At 36.0% G+C, this 13817-nt stretch overlaps 1 protein-coding gene across 1 annotated transcript in view; it reads left to right on the forward strand.

The window, feature by feature from the left end:
• CPA3 (carboxypeptidase A3) overlaps window positions 1-12696 on the forward strand; it is a 30862-nt gene extending 18166 nt beyond the window's left edge. Inside the window, exons 9-11 of the mRNA XM_039480127.2 lie at window positions 455-657; window positions 2926-3010; window positions 12139-12696. Of these exons, the coding sequence (XP_039336061.1) occupies window positions 455-657; window positions 2926-3010; window positions 12139-12326 (476 nt within the window). The 3' untranslated portion in view covers window positions 12327-12696. The remainder of the gene's footprint in view (window positions 1-454; window positions 658-2925; window positions 3011-12138) is intronic.
• The last annotated feature ends 1121 nt before the right edge of the window (window positions 12697-13817 follow it).

A 13817-nucleotide genomic window follows, 5' to 3' on the forward strand; every position in this document is an offset into this window, starting at 1 on the left:
CTGAGCTTTTAGCACTATTCCACCATAATGAACATGATACTAGCAGCAGCTATCCCTAATTGAGAGCTTTCTGCTGAAACAGCTGAAAAACTTGGGCTTAGAGAAGGTAGTTCTCACCAGCCCCCAACACATTAGAGCTGGGGTTGAATTGGAACTGGAGTCTATCCGGCTCCAAGCCATGAACTGCTTCTGATTTATTATTCCTGTGGCCTTAGAAAGGACAAGGAAATAAACAAGGCTCAGAATATTCCAGTGGGCTTAGTCTGTTATAATCTGGCACGTGTGTGCAATGTTAATCTGTAGTGACCATGACACAAGAGAAGTTGAAGCAGCCCTGTAAACATGGGAGGCAAAAATGTTTAAAACATTCTATGAATATATAATACGTTAGAAGAGGCAGGAGCTGTATGGATGGAGAGTAGATTATGATCTCATCTACCTATGTCTTCTGCAGCTATTTCTGACACCAAGAACCCATGTGCAGAAACCTATCGGGGCTCTGCACCAGAGTCCGAGAAAGAGACAAAAGCTGTCACTGATTTCATTAGAAGCCACCTGAATGAAATCAAGGTTTACATCACCTTCCATTCCTACTCCCAGTTGCTATTGTTTCCCTATGGATATACATCAAAACTGCCACGTAACCATGATGTCCTGGTACGTAGAAAAAACTTTATGGTTTATGCATTGACACCACCATTGCCTTTCAGTCTGTTCTTCATTAACTTGGGTTTGTTGAAAGAATTTCCCATTTTAATGTCAAAGAAAAGAACCAATGAAATTTGCCTTGAAGTTAAAATCATAATCTTTAGATTAACTTTTCAGTGATAAAAGTATATAGCTAGTAAATTATTTTAATATGATTCTCAAGGAAAAAAATCAGGTAGAAATGTCTGTACAAGGCACAGTAGAAGTCTATTGCTACACAGCTCACTACAAAGTTTAACATTTACCCTGGGTCTACAGCAAAATCATGCACAGAAAAAGCCCTAATAGAATGACAAAGACATTCACTAGCCCTGCCCTCCAGATATCAGATTTTTTTTTTTTTTTTTTGAAACGGAGTTTCACTCTTGTTACCCAGGCTGGAGTGCAATGGCGTGATCTCGGCTCACCGCAACCCCCACCTCCTGGGTTCAGGCAATTCTCCTGCCTCAGCCTCCTGAGTAGCTGGGATTATAGGCACGCACCACCATGCCCAGCTAATTTTTTGTATTTGTAGTAGAGATGGGGTTTCACCATGTTGACCAGGATGATCTCGATCTCTTGACCTCGTGATCCACCCGCTTCGGCCTCCCAAAGTGCTGGGATTACAGGCTTGAGCCACCGCGCCCGGCCCAGATATCAGATTTAAGAAGACACACTGTATTTTTATCTTCCTGATCAACTGGGAAATTATGTTATTTTACTATCCAAAGAAGATTATAAATGTTTGTGAAGCTTCCTCACTAAGAATATGTTATCTTTTCAAAGCTATGATCCATTAAGCAACATTTTTTTCTATGAAAACTGATTTAATAATGTGAGCTTTAAAAAAAATTCTGCATATGGGTTCCAATGAATGACTAGAAGTGACAGAGTGAATGGGTGGATAGAGGGATAAATATTTTGAATTGCTATAGAAGAAATAAAACAGATAAAGTTTAGTGGTCCTAATCCCATGGTGATTGGCAAATATAGCACATCCAGTAAAAGCAGTAGTTCAAATACTGCCTCATAAATTTTTAAAAAATTCTTAAGAGACTGCAATTTTCATTTTACCTCAGTCAATTGTATTCAGCACAACAGCATTTAATGTTAATTGGAGCAGAGATTTGAATCAGTCATTAAAATCATCTCTGTATATACAACAAAGAAAACATACCATCAATGTATGGCCCATAGTCATTTATTATCTAGTCTAGGTGATAATCTGAGCCCATGAGTTCAATTAATGTATACAAAGATTCAGCACTGCAATATCTGTTAGGAAAATGACATTATGGGTTGAAAAAATACATATATTCCCAAATAAAAAACACTTTGAGTAAAATGAGAGTTCTTGCATAGCAACTAAATTGATTAAGGAAAAGTATTTCTTGGTTATAAACATTATACATATAGTCTTTCAAAAGTCTTTATTTGTGAGTGCAAATATGTTAGTAACTATATTCCATTAAAACTCGTTCTGACAGTCATTCTCACAGCATGAAACACTTACGTGTATGAAAAGGTCATGACAAAATGCCACTCTGAAAGAGATGCCCTAATTAACAACTATTTTAAAGAGGGGTCAACTGCCTTCTTCCCTTGGTTTCCTGAAGTCAGATGAATAGAGAAGATCCGGTAGCAATACAAATCTGTCAGGGACCAAGGAATGTAGAACACAAGAGAAACTGGAGAAACTGCCAGAAGAGATAATTATCTGAACTCTCCCCCCCAAAAAAACGAGAGAAAAAATAATGTCTATTTTAAAAGAAAGGGATGAGGAGGGAGAAAGAAAAGGAAGGGTAGAAACACAAAATGAGATATGACATTTCTGTATATTATTGACTGAATATTTAAGTCTTTATAATTACTGCATATTTACTGAAAATAAGTTTCTTATTTAACCATTTATTTTAATCTTCAAATTCCAAATAACTCATAAATTTGACTTTTTTCGTCCCTAGTAATGCACATATTTACATATGTATGTACGCATGGGCTTTGGTTTTGTTAAAATCTGGAATTGAATTCTGGCTTCACCAGTTGCAAGTATCTAGGAAATAGTACTATCCATCTCACAGGGTTGTTATGAGTCTTGAAACTGTAAAAATCAAGGGCTAAGCACAGTGTCTAATCTGTAAGAAAAATTCCGTAAAAATTGCATACAGACATGATCACATATTCTTTGGTATTTACACAGTATTCTATCATTTCACTCTAACTTTCCTTTCTCTCCAGGCCAAAGTTGCAAAGATTGGCACTGATGTTCTATCAACTCGATATGAAACCCGCTACATCTATGGCCCAATAAAATCAACAATTTGTAAGTTACTCCTCTTGTTTACTGAGCCCTTTTTCCCTAATTATTTTCATAAATATTAAAGAAAATTACGGAATTTGTAATTCAGGTTAGAACATCTGGAATTGTTCATTTAAATTTGACTTTTCACAGGAATTCTGAATTATATATGAATCTAGGGAATAGATTCTGCCCTTTTCTTAGGATAAGATTTTTCTAGAAAGAAATTATACTGACCTTGGTTATAAGGTCAACCGAAGCTATTAAGTCAAGACAGATTTACAGTTTAATTCATATACCTTCCTGTTTCTCACCTCTACAACCAACAAGGTAGTATCCTTCTAGGAACTAACAAAAATTCACTGGAGTGAGAAAAAAAAAATTAGCCAGGTGTGGTGACCTATGCGTGTAGTTCCAGCTTCTCTGGAGGCTGGAATGGGAGGATCATCTGAGCCTGGCTGGAAAGTCAAGACTGCAGTGAGCTGTGATCGTGCCACTGCACCCCAGCCTGTGCAACAGAGCAAGACTTCATTTAACAAACAAAAAAATTAGTTGGAGCAGTCTATACTTTTTTTTAACCATTTGACTTTAACTGGACTCTTTCTTGCCTTGTCTCCATGTAAGTATGGTCTTATACTAGCTCCTGACAGGAAAACAGAAAATCAGTTTCAGCACCTCTGGTCATGTAAAACAAGTTATTTGTCCTTCTTACTTGCTCCTTCTCACGATGTTCAACTGAAATCTGTATAGTGAACTAGGAAGGAGATCACAAGACTCTTGCTCTATCACTTTTATATTCTCAGCACCATTTCTTACTCTTCACTATTTTAAATTTGTGTTGTCTTTGTATGTTTTTAAGTTATTGACTTGGATTTCTTGGTTTTGGTTTTCTTGTCTCTTATTCTATATACGAGGAATCAGTAAATTTTTTTGTGTAAAGGGCCAGACAGTCAATAGGATATACGGTCTCTGCTGCAGCTACTCAACTGGAGCATCACAGCTGAAAAACAGCCATAGACAAAAAGTCAGCAAATGGGTATGACTATGTGCCAATAAAACTTCATTCACAGGAACAGGAGGCTGTCCAGGATTTGCCAACGTCCATACTTTATGCTAAAAAATACCTACAAATTTTTATAGAGTCTTAACAAGTTAGGCACTGTGCTTAGCCCTTGATTTTCACAATCTCAAGCTTCACAACAACCTATGCCCACCTATGAGGTGGTCAGTACTATTTCCCAGTTACTGGTAACGGGCAAAACTGTAACTCAATCCCAGGTTTTAACAAACAAAAGCCCCTGACCTTGCCCACTGTGCATACTGTTTGCACATTTGGATTTTGTAGACGAAATATCCAGGATTTTCTGTTTTTAAGCAGCAACCAAAAAATCCATTTGAGTATCACCAAAGACCATTAACTCAAATCCTAGGAAGTAAGTCCACTTTCTGCTGTTACAGCAAGCTCCCACTAATCTTAGTTTGGGAATGATCTAGGAAAACCTACCTTTTCTCCAAACCAAGTTCAAGCTTCAGTTTTTAGTCACAAAATTTATGCAAAATTCTCAATGAAACTTCTCAAAAGCAAGAATTATGCTTTGGATTTCCTCTTAGACCCTATAACATACAGCACAGTGCAGGGCATGAAACAACAGCAGAAATAGTTCCCATAAACTTGTTCAATGAAAATGGTGTCCTGGCTTATTCAAAAGAAGTGAATGTGGGTTGAAACCACAACAGCACTGGGCTCAATTAAGCCTGCATCATTCTCTAAACCAAATAATCCAACATTTTTCAGCATGAAGATTGCCTTTTGACTTAAAAATTTCATGAACAATCCTACCACCACCAAACATACACTCATATTTTTATTACACTTTTACAATCTGGGCATTAAAAATATATATGTACATATGAATCCGTGGATTCATTGCAACAATTTTATCTGGTAACAGTTTGTAAGTCACTTTTGTAATCCCCGCTAAAAGTATAAACTTGGAACTAAAAGTCTGCATTCTCAGCAATGGCTATAGAATTTGAAAATGCTGGACTCAACATACACAGTTTCTAGGGCTTATTTATTAGGGGCTTCTTTGGCAGAACTGAAAAATGACTAAAAAAACGGAAAAGTTCCATTGCTCAACCACATTCATTAACAATCACCTATCCACCAGTCACTGTTAGTGCTGAAGAGAAAGTGTAGTGATACAGATGATCCCCAGCATCCACGTAGATCTTGCTACAACCTAGCCATGCTGGGAACTCATTACATATACAGGCAGATGACCACAAGATTGCAAAATAGATGCTATGTACCCAGTTATGTGAGTGGACAAAAAGTAAGCAAAGTAAATAACAAGAGGACAGACTAGAACATTAGTTTAAAATGGCAGCCCACTTAGTAGATACCAGTAAATAAGCCACCCAGGTATCATGTAAGAGCAATTCCTTTAAGAAAAAAAAAAAAAAAAAAAAAAGCATATTCTTAGAGGAAAAGAACAAAGCATTCCAAACAGGAACAAACTTTGCAAAAGGCAATTAAGGCATCAAACAAGTATCCATATGCGTGTGTGCGTGCATATGTGTGTGTGTGTTATCTATAAAAGCATGAGAATACAGAGCTATGCATGGCATTGCATTAAGATCTCTTAATGAACAAAAATGTATGGTGTACCCAGTAGCAGGTCAGTATGTTGGAGCTTTCAACTTAGGAGCATAGACGAGAGGACTTAGGAGTCAAAAAACTACTCTTAAGGAAGTCACATTCCAACTGGAAGGAGCCGATAGCCAAAACTACCATAGCTCCACGCCATCATGCGTCACTTTCAAAATGGAAAGATAGGGTCAAGAGGAATTACTGTTCTGTTTAACTGTGCAGCACTATTTAAAATTTTTGTTATACTAAAACGTTTTAAAGTCATTGAGATTTAGAAAGAATGTCCTTTGTCAAGCAGTGTTGCAGCAGCTTAATTAATGATAAAGATTTCTAGGACAGACTGCTTTAATAAAGCATCTGAGAGAATGGTCATCAAACATTCATGAGAAACAGAGGGTAACAAAGTAGTGGACTTGGTAAGAATAAAAAATAAAAACGTGATTAACGTTTACTCATTCCAATAACCTGATTCTCACTTAACATGTCCCCAGATTTAGGAACAGCATCTAGAATCTGCCAGTGTTTTTTTCTCTTTGACTTGATGAAGACAGAAGAAGAGGACTGAGGGAGAATTTTTTTGAGCCCAACTTATGGAGGAGCTATGGCTTTCAGAAAAAATATGTTTGCTATTTGAACATGAGAAGCAAACATATCAGATAAGTTAAAATCATAAATTTTGAAACCAGGGAGAAACATAGGCAATGATCTAATCCATGGTTCTCAAGTGTGAGTTCCCATTAGAACATCAGGAAGCTTTTAAAATACATGGATGGTTAGACTCCCATTCCCAGAGATTCTGATTTCATCAGTCCGAGGTGAAGCTCAGGCACTCAATTTATTTTCAAGTATCTAAAGTGATTCTAAGATGAAACTAGGGTTGAGAATCACTAATCTAAGCTAAACCTCTCATTTATAGACTGAAATTCAGATACGGGAAGATTTTATCACTTTAGGGCAGAACAAAAACAATAATCAGCATTCCAAACCAGAGTTAAAATAGTATACCTTCCACTTTGCCCCAAAGCAGCAATATTGAGATGGCACAAAAATGTAAATAGTAATGTTTAATGTGAAATTATTATATATGGATATAAATGGCATATCCAATCCTTCATCATCTTAGAAATACCTAAACATAGTACCTAGTGAGCAAGAATAGTTATTTGAGTTGATAAGAAACAAGAAGCTTGCATTATTAATAAAATTCATCTGTGAGTCACATCATGAATTTAAAAGTTAATTTCAAAGTACATATCTTACAGCTTTCTGCATGCACCAAAATTGCTAGATCTACCCCTGATTCTCAAACCAGTGCTCTTTCTTCACATTCTACATATTCTGCTTTTTCAGAAAAGCAGAATTTACATTCTGAAAATGTAAGAATGTAAATTCTGAAAAAGACAAAGTTAAGACTTGTGTTTGTAATACCAAATCTCTACTTACTAAGAGACATTCAAACTGATATTACAGAAAAATATTGCAGTTTATGCTCGTGTATCTCTGGCTTCAGCTCTTGCTTCAAATATGATTTTCACTTAATGTTGATATAAAAGTATAAGTTATAATGAATACATTTAAATAATACTTTTTAAATGATATAATTTTTTTTAAAACACTGTATCAAGTAAGCAATAAATGCGGCACACATTAAGTCACCAGTATGACTTTATGTGGATCCCTGGGCTGAAATCACATTTCTACTTTGGTATAGTTTCATTTTGATTTGTTCTAATTGAATTTGTTGCACTCAATATTATGCCTTGAAATAAGTAAGAAATATTTTCTTGATACTCAGAAAATGCTGACAACAAAAACAAAATTAACTGAGTAAACACTTTGTATTGGTTAGACTACAGAGTGGCACAAAGGTAGCACAGTACACTGATTAACAGCATGAACTCTGAAGACATAGCCTGAGCTTGAAACCTGATTCAGCCATCTACTAGCTATGTGTTTTTCAGCAAGTTGATTAATCTCCCTGAGCCTAAGCTGCTTCTTCTGTAAAATGGTAATTGTTACTTACATTTGGGATAGGAATTAATTAAATGAGTTAACATACATAAAACACATAGAAGGGTACTTGGTATTTAGCAAGTGATTATTATTACATTTTATAAATGCATATACATGTCTTAGTAGGTACACATGGAAATAAAGAAAAGGCTAAGTATCATGTTAAACAAATTGAGTTCTGGCCAGGCACGGTGATACATGCCTGTAGTCCCAGCTATTCAGGAGGCTGAGGCAGAAGGATCACTTGAGCCTGGGATGTTGAAGCTACCGTGAGCCATGATCATGCCACTGCACTCCAGAAAGGGCAACAGAGTGAGACCCTGTCACCAAAAAAAAAAAAAAAGAAGAAGAAGAAGTTCTATATTTTTTTTTTCAAAGTAAAAACTTTCAATGTTGTATTTATTCTATTTATTTATTTAATTTTGCTTTGCAAATTTAAGATCAAGAAGATACAAAATGTATTCTGCTTGACAGTATCACATAATTATGAAAAACCAAATTCCATGTCTTCCCAGTCACCACAATTAATCTTAATGAAACTTCACATAAAGTAAAGCTCTCAAAATAGAATAGTCATACCCTTTAACCCTTGGAAATCCCAGCAGTTTACTCAACTGCAAATAGAGAGCTACTGCAGTTAGAAACTGGCTAAGTTTATTAAAATGTCTAGCACATCCTAAATTATAAGACGTAATTCCTATTTACTTTACCTCCTTTGCTACCAAACTCGCATCTTAGCCTGAGTTCTTTCTCATGAACTTAAATCCAACTAGCTAAAAGTGGCAATTTTCTTGATCACTGAAGCCAGTATCTATTATTTCAGCTCACATGTTCCATCAGTTCTATGCAATATCTGACCCTGTTAATAACTCTTCTTCTTGCCATTCTCTTGGCTTCCTTGGCTTTGAACTCTACTGGTTCTCCTTCCTTCTCCTTTTTCTCTACTCTTTCCGCCGACTGCCTCTGAAAGTGGACATTTTCCCAAAAAAATCGGGTATGATAGATGGGCACTTCCCCAGCTTCTCTCCTCAGGTCCCTCCTCTTCCTTCTGACTCTCCTCATCAGGAAATGACCTCTATCCCCACGGGCTAGAATCCCCCATTTGTTACTTAGGGCACCAGGCAATCACCTTTATCCACTAAGTGAACCAACCAGGCCAAAATAGCAATGCAAAGGCTTTGAAAACTATATTGGCTGAGTGCAGTGGTTCATGCCTGTAATCTCAACACTTTGGGAGGCTGAGGTGTGGGGATCACCTAAGAACAGGAGTTCAAGACCAGCCTGACCAACATGGTGAAACCCCATCCCTACTAAAAATACAAAAATTAGCTAGGTGTGGTGGCACGTGCCTGTAGTCCCAATTACTCAGGAGGCTGAGGCAGGAGAATCACTTGAACCCAGAGGTTGCAGTGAGCCAAGATCACACCACTACACTTCAGCCTGGGCAATAAAGTAAGACTACATTTCATTAAAAAAAAAAAAAAAAAAAAAAAACTGTCAAGGCATTGTTGCACACACCTATAATCCCAGCACTTTGGGAGGCTGAGGCAGGTAGATCACCTGAGGTCAGGAGTTCAAGACTGTCCTGACCAATATGGTGAAACCCCATCTCTACTAAAAATATAAAAATTAGCCAGGAATAGTGACCGGCACCTGTAGTCCAGGCTACTAAGGAGACTAAGACAGAAGAATTGCTTGAACCTAGGAGGTGGAGGTTGCAGTGAGCCGAGATTGCACCATTGCATTCCAGCCAGGCACCTGGCGACAGAGCAAGACTCTGTCTCAAAAAAAAAAAAAAAAAAAAAAGGAAAGAAAAAAGAAATACTACATTGTTATCAGTACCACAAGACACAAAAGTAGGCCAAGGCCTGTGTACTAAAACTAAACAGGATGACTACCTGCTAAATTGAAGACTTAAGTTACAATTTTGTATGTAATGTGATAGCCAAAATGTCTAGAATATAATCAAAAATTGCTTTCAATACTAAAAACAAGAAAAATTACCACTTGAATACAAAAAATACAATCCATAGATGCCAACGCTGAGATGATTCAGATGTTGGAATTTCCAATACTGGAAAAGAATTTCAAAGTTGCCATCATAAAAAATTGCCTCAACAATTACAGATGGCTTTGAAACAAATGAAGAAATGGAAAATATCATCAAAGACATTTAAGATATAAAAAGGAACCAAATGGAAACCCTAGAACTAGAAAATATAATAACCTGAACAACAACAACAAAAAGCTGGAGGAGCTTTAATAGCAGAATAAACATGACAGAGGGAAGAATCAGTGAACTTCAAGACCAAACACTAGAATTCACTCATTCTGAAGATAGAAAATAAAAAATAAACAATGCCTCAGGAACAGACAGCATAATAAAATATTCAACATTGATGTCATCAAGGTCCAAGGAAAAGACAGATAAAGGGAATGGAAGATGAAAAAAACAGTTGAAGAAATGAAAGCTGAAATATCCTACATCTGACAAAGACATAAACTAACATAGTCAAGCGGCTGAGTGAAACCCAAACAGGAGTAACCCAGAGAAACTCAAATCAAAGCACATCATAATTAAACTTCTGAAAACTAGACAAAGAAAAAAAATCATAAAAGGAATCAGAGAGAAATGATCTAGAGTTAAAAACAATTCCAGTGACAGCAGATTTTTCATTTGAAACCATGAAAGTCAAAAGGAAGTGACATTTTCTCAAGGGCTGAATAAAAAAAAAAACTGTCAACGCTGAATTCAGTAAACTCAATATCCATCAAAACCATTTAGAAATGAAAGAGGGAATAAATATATTCTCATACAAAAGAAAATCAGGAGATGTGTCCCTCGAACACCTACTCTTAATGGCTAAAGAAACCCCTCTAAACATGAAGGAAATAATCACAGAAAAAGCCTTGGTACTGCAGAAAGGAAGGAAGAAAAATGGATTAAGTATAAATAAATAAATTAAATAATAGACTATCTTTCATCACATGATAATTGAATCAAAAATTATGTCTATTTATATGATGTTCAATGTATTTAGAAAAGTACTAAAGACAATTGTATTCTAAAAGTGGGAAGAGAAAACGTATCTAAAAAGAAGTAAAGTTTCTCCACCTCACCGGACCTCGTAAAATGTCACAAGGATTTTTAAGCTTTACTCACAAACTCTCATCACTACCTTTGCTCTGATCCAGCTGGATCTCATTGGTTCCTAACAAGGCCTCCATACTTTTCTATCCTTGTGGTTCACTGGCCAGAATTCCTTTCTTCCATCTCCAGCTGAAAACACACTAGCCTTTCTTCAAGACTCTCCTCCAATACCATCTCCTCCATTATGAAGGCAGTATCTGAGCTGGCACTGGGCATGAAAGGCAAACTCCTCATCAAGAATAATCTCTTCTTTCTTTTAACTCTTGATAAAAAGTTGTACCTTTTCTATGGTACTTAGCATATTCTGCTCTGCCTCTATTGACTTATATCTTGACTTCTGCCTCCTAAATTGTAAGTTACTGAAGACACCAGTAGCGTCTTCTGCATTTTTATACCCTGCACCAATTACTCTACTCAGTGCCAAGAAATGTGTCTTATAAATATTAAAGGTTTAATAAATATTTGGCGACAAATTTAAGAACCAACACTATCTCTTTTCATCAAAATATCCCTTCTCTCTTTCTTCTTCACAGCTTTGAATTCTTAATTTTCAAATTTTTCAAACCTTTCAAATGTTATTGTTAGTTAAACTCATTACTTGTCCTAGAACATAAGTGCCTTTTCATTAAAAAACCTTTTCTATCATGTAAAGCAAAATATGAGTACATAAAGGCGATTACGGTATGTATATGCACCTGTATATGTATATAGCTTCTAGATGTGTTATAGCTATATAACCTCTAGATGTGTTTACATTTCCAATCTTTTTACCAAAAAATAGATTGAGTTAAATTTCATAAAAGTTGACATGGAATTTTTGAATTAGGATATTAAATATGTCTTAAAATAACTAAATTTTCTTGGTCATTTGAGTATGAAATAGTTTACCCCAGCAATATGAGTAACAAGAGACCTAAGCTATGAGAAGGAATGCCATTCTGTGCAGCTGGTGTGTATAGCTTTTCCCTGGTGGTTTTCAATGACCAGTGACTCCTTGCCTGGTTTTCTCAGCTGCTAGCACTTGCTCTGTACACTTGCTCTGAACACCTCCATTTGCAGGAATATGTGCCTAGGAAATAAACTCAACTTAGTACTGACCCAACCAAAATGTAGTTGTTTTTTTTTTTTTTTTAAGGCAGCACACATTTGGTGGATTCCAAAGTCACGATTATGTTTCACTATGCACTCTGTACTATTCAGACCACTATTCTCATTCATTACTGCAATTAACTGTACACATAATTATTTTTTATTGCTAATTATATGCCACTGATTTCCATTTTTAAAAAATTAGCATTTGTCTCTAATTAAATATTTACTGCTTGTGTTTTACAGACCCGACATCAGGTTCTTCTTTAGACTGGGCTTATGACCTGGGCATCAAATACACATTTGCCTTTGAGCTCCGAGATAAAGGCAAATATGGTTTTCTCCTTCCAGAATCCCAGATAAAGCCAACCTGCAGAGAGACCATGCTAGCTGTCAAATTTATTGCCAAGTATATCCTCAAGCATACTTCCTAAAGAATTGCACTCCTTTTGGAATAAGCCAATTAATCCTTTTTTTGTGTGCCTCTCATCAGAAAATCAATCTTCAATTATCCCTAGATTCAGCTTCTATATCACTTTGGCTCATTTAAGTTCCAAGTTATCGCTGTTTGCTTTTACTTACTTGCAGTAGCACCATAACAAAGTAGCTTTAAATGAAACCTTTTAACTAACTTTCTTTACTCCAAATGAAGTTTGGACCCAGCAGAAAGCATTATTTTGAGTATTTTGAAAGGTGATATACAGTGAGGCACAGAAAATACATAAAAACCTTCTGTTTTTCACAGATTTTTCACCATGTGGCTTCATCAATTTATGTGCTAATACAATAAAAAACAAAATGCATGTAATGCTTTAAAATGCATCTTTTTTGATATACTACATTCTCTGTATTTCTCTATAGCATGAATAATCAACATTAATGTCAATCATTCAGTCTGTTAATAAGAAAGAATATCTTCAATTTTCAAAAGCATAATTTGCCTATTTTTTTTTCTGATAGAAGAAGACATTATTTATATCCTCAAAAAAGCAAAAGTATGTCCCAGCAGGAAATCAAGTGGTTCATATAGGATAAATCTCAGTCCTTTACACAACCAATCCAGTTTTCATCAGCATCATGTACATTAAATTCAAAATAGTTTCATTTAGCCTGCCACAATCAGAAGAAACCACCTGCTAAAATATCTCATTGCCAGTACAGACACGGCCAAGGCAGTCGGGTCAGCTACGAACCCTGCCCTCCTAACGGATAGAAAGGAAGCCTGGAAATGTACTTTAAGTTGAGGAGAGAAAGTCATGTTTACCAAACGCAATTTGAGTAACTTGCTACCTTTATACCATTTATAATCCTATTATTTAAGATGGTATTATTGAATATCTTCTTCCCAACACCAATACCTCAATGTGTGATCAAGTGGCAACAGTGGTAATGTCTACATTCCTGAAATCCAGACACAGATGCTCACCACAGGACTGACTATAGTATGAGGGACAATTAGAGAGTTCCTTGACTTTCAGTAAACTTACTTCTCAGAACACACTAGACAAAGTTTTCAAGGATCGTGAAAAGTCCTGAGAATCTGGGACATGCCTCATGAATCCTTTAGGGACTCATAAAAGAAAGCATGCCATCAAAGCTCCAAGATGATAGTGTGTTCTGAAAATCATAGGGTAGGTCAAAGTTTCTCATGTAAAATTGTCTGGGAAAAACAAATGTAAACTAACAAAATTGCCTTACAAGGGGAGGAGGGGAAGGTGACAGAGTCAAGAAAGTAAAAGACAAAACTGTGGCTATGAGATTATATTGTCTCATTAAAAATATGGTATCTATATCTAAATATTTGGCATTCCAAACTAGCTTCAGAACGTGGGAATATAAATTTGTTCTATTATACATGCCATATGGGAATTATATACTCATTCACACTTACTCAAATAAGAAACGACTGAAGTAGATTCTAACCC

Source organism: Saimiri boliviensis, chromosome 9, assembly GCF_048565385.1.
Source record: "Saimiri boliviensis isolate mSaiBol1 chromosome 9, mSaiBol1.pri, whole genome shotgun sequence".
In the NCBI taxonomy this organism is placed as follows: Eukaryota; Metazoa; Chordata; class Mammalia; order Primates; family Cebidae; genus Saimiri; species Saimiri boliviensis.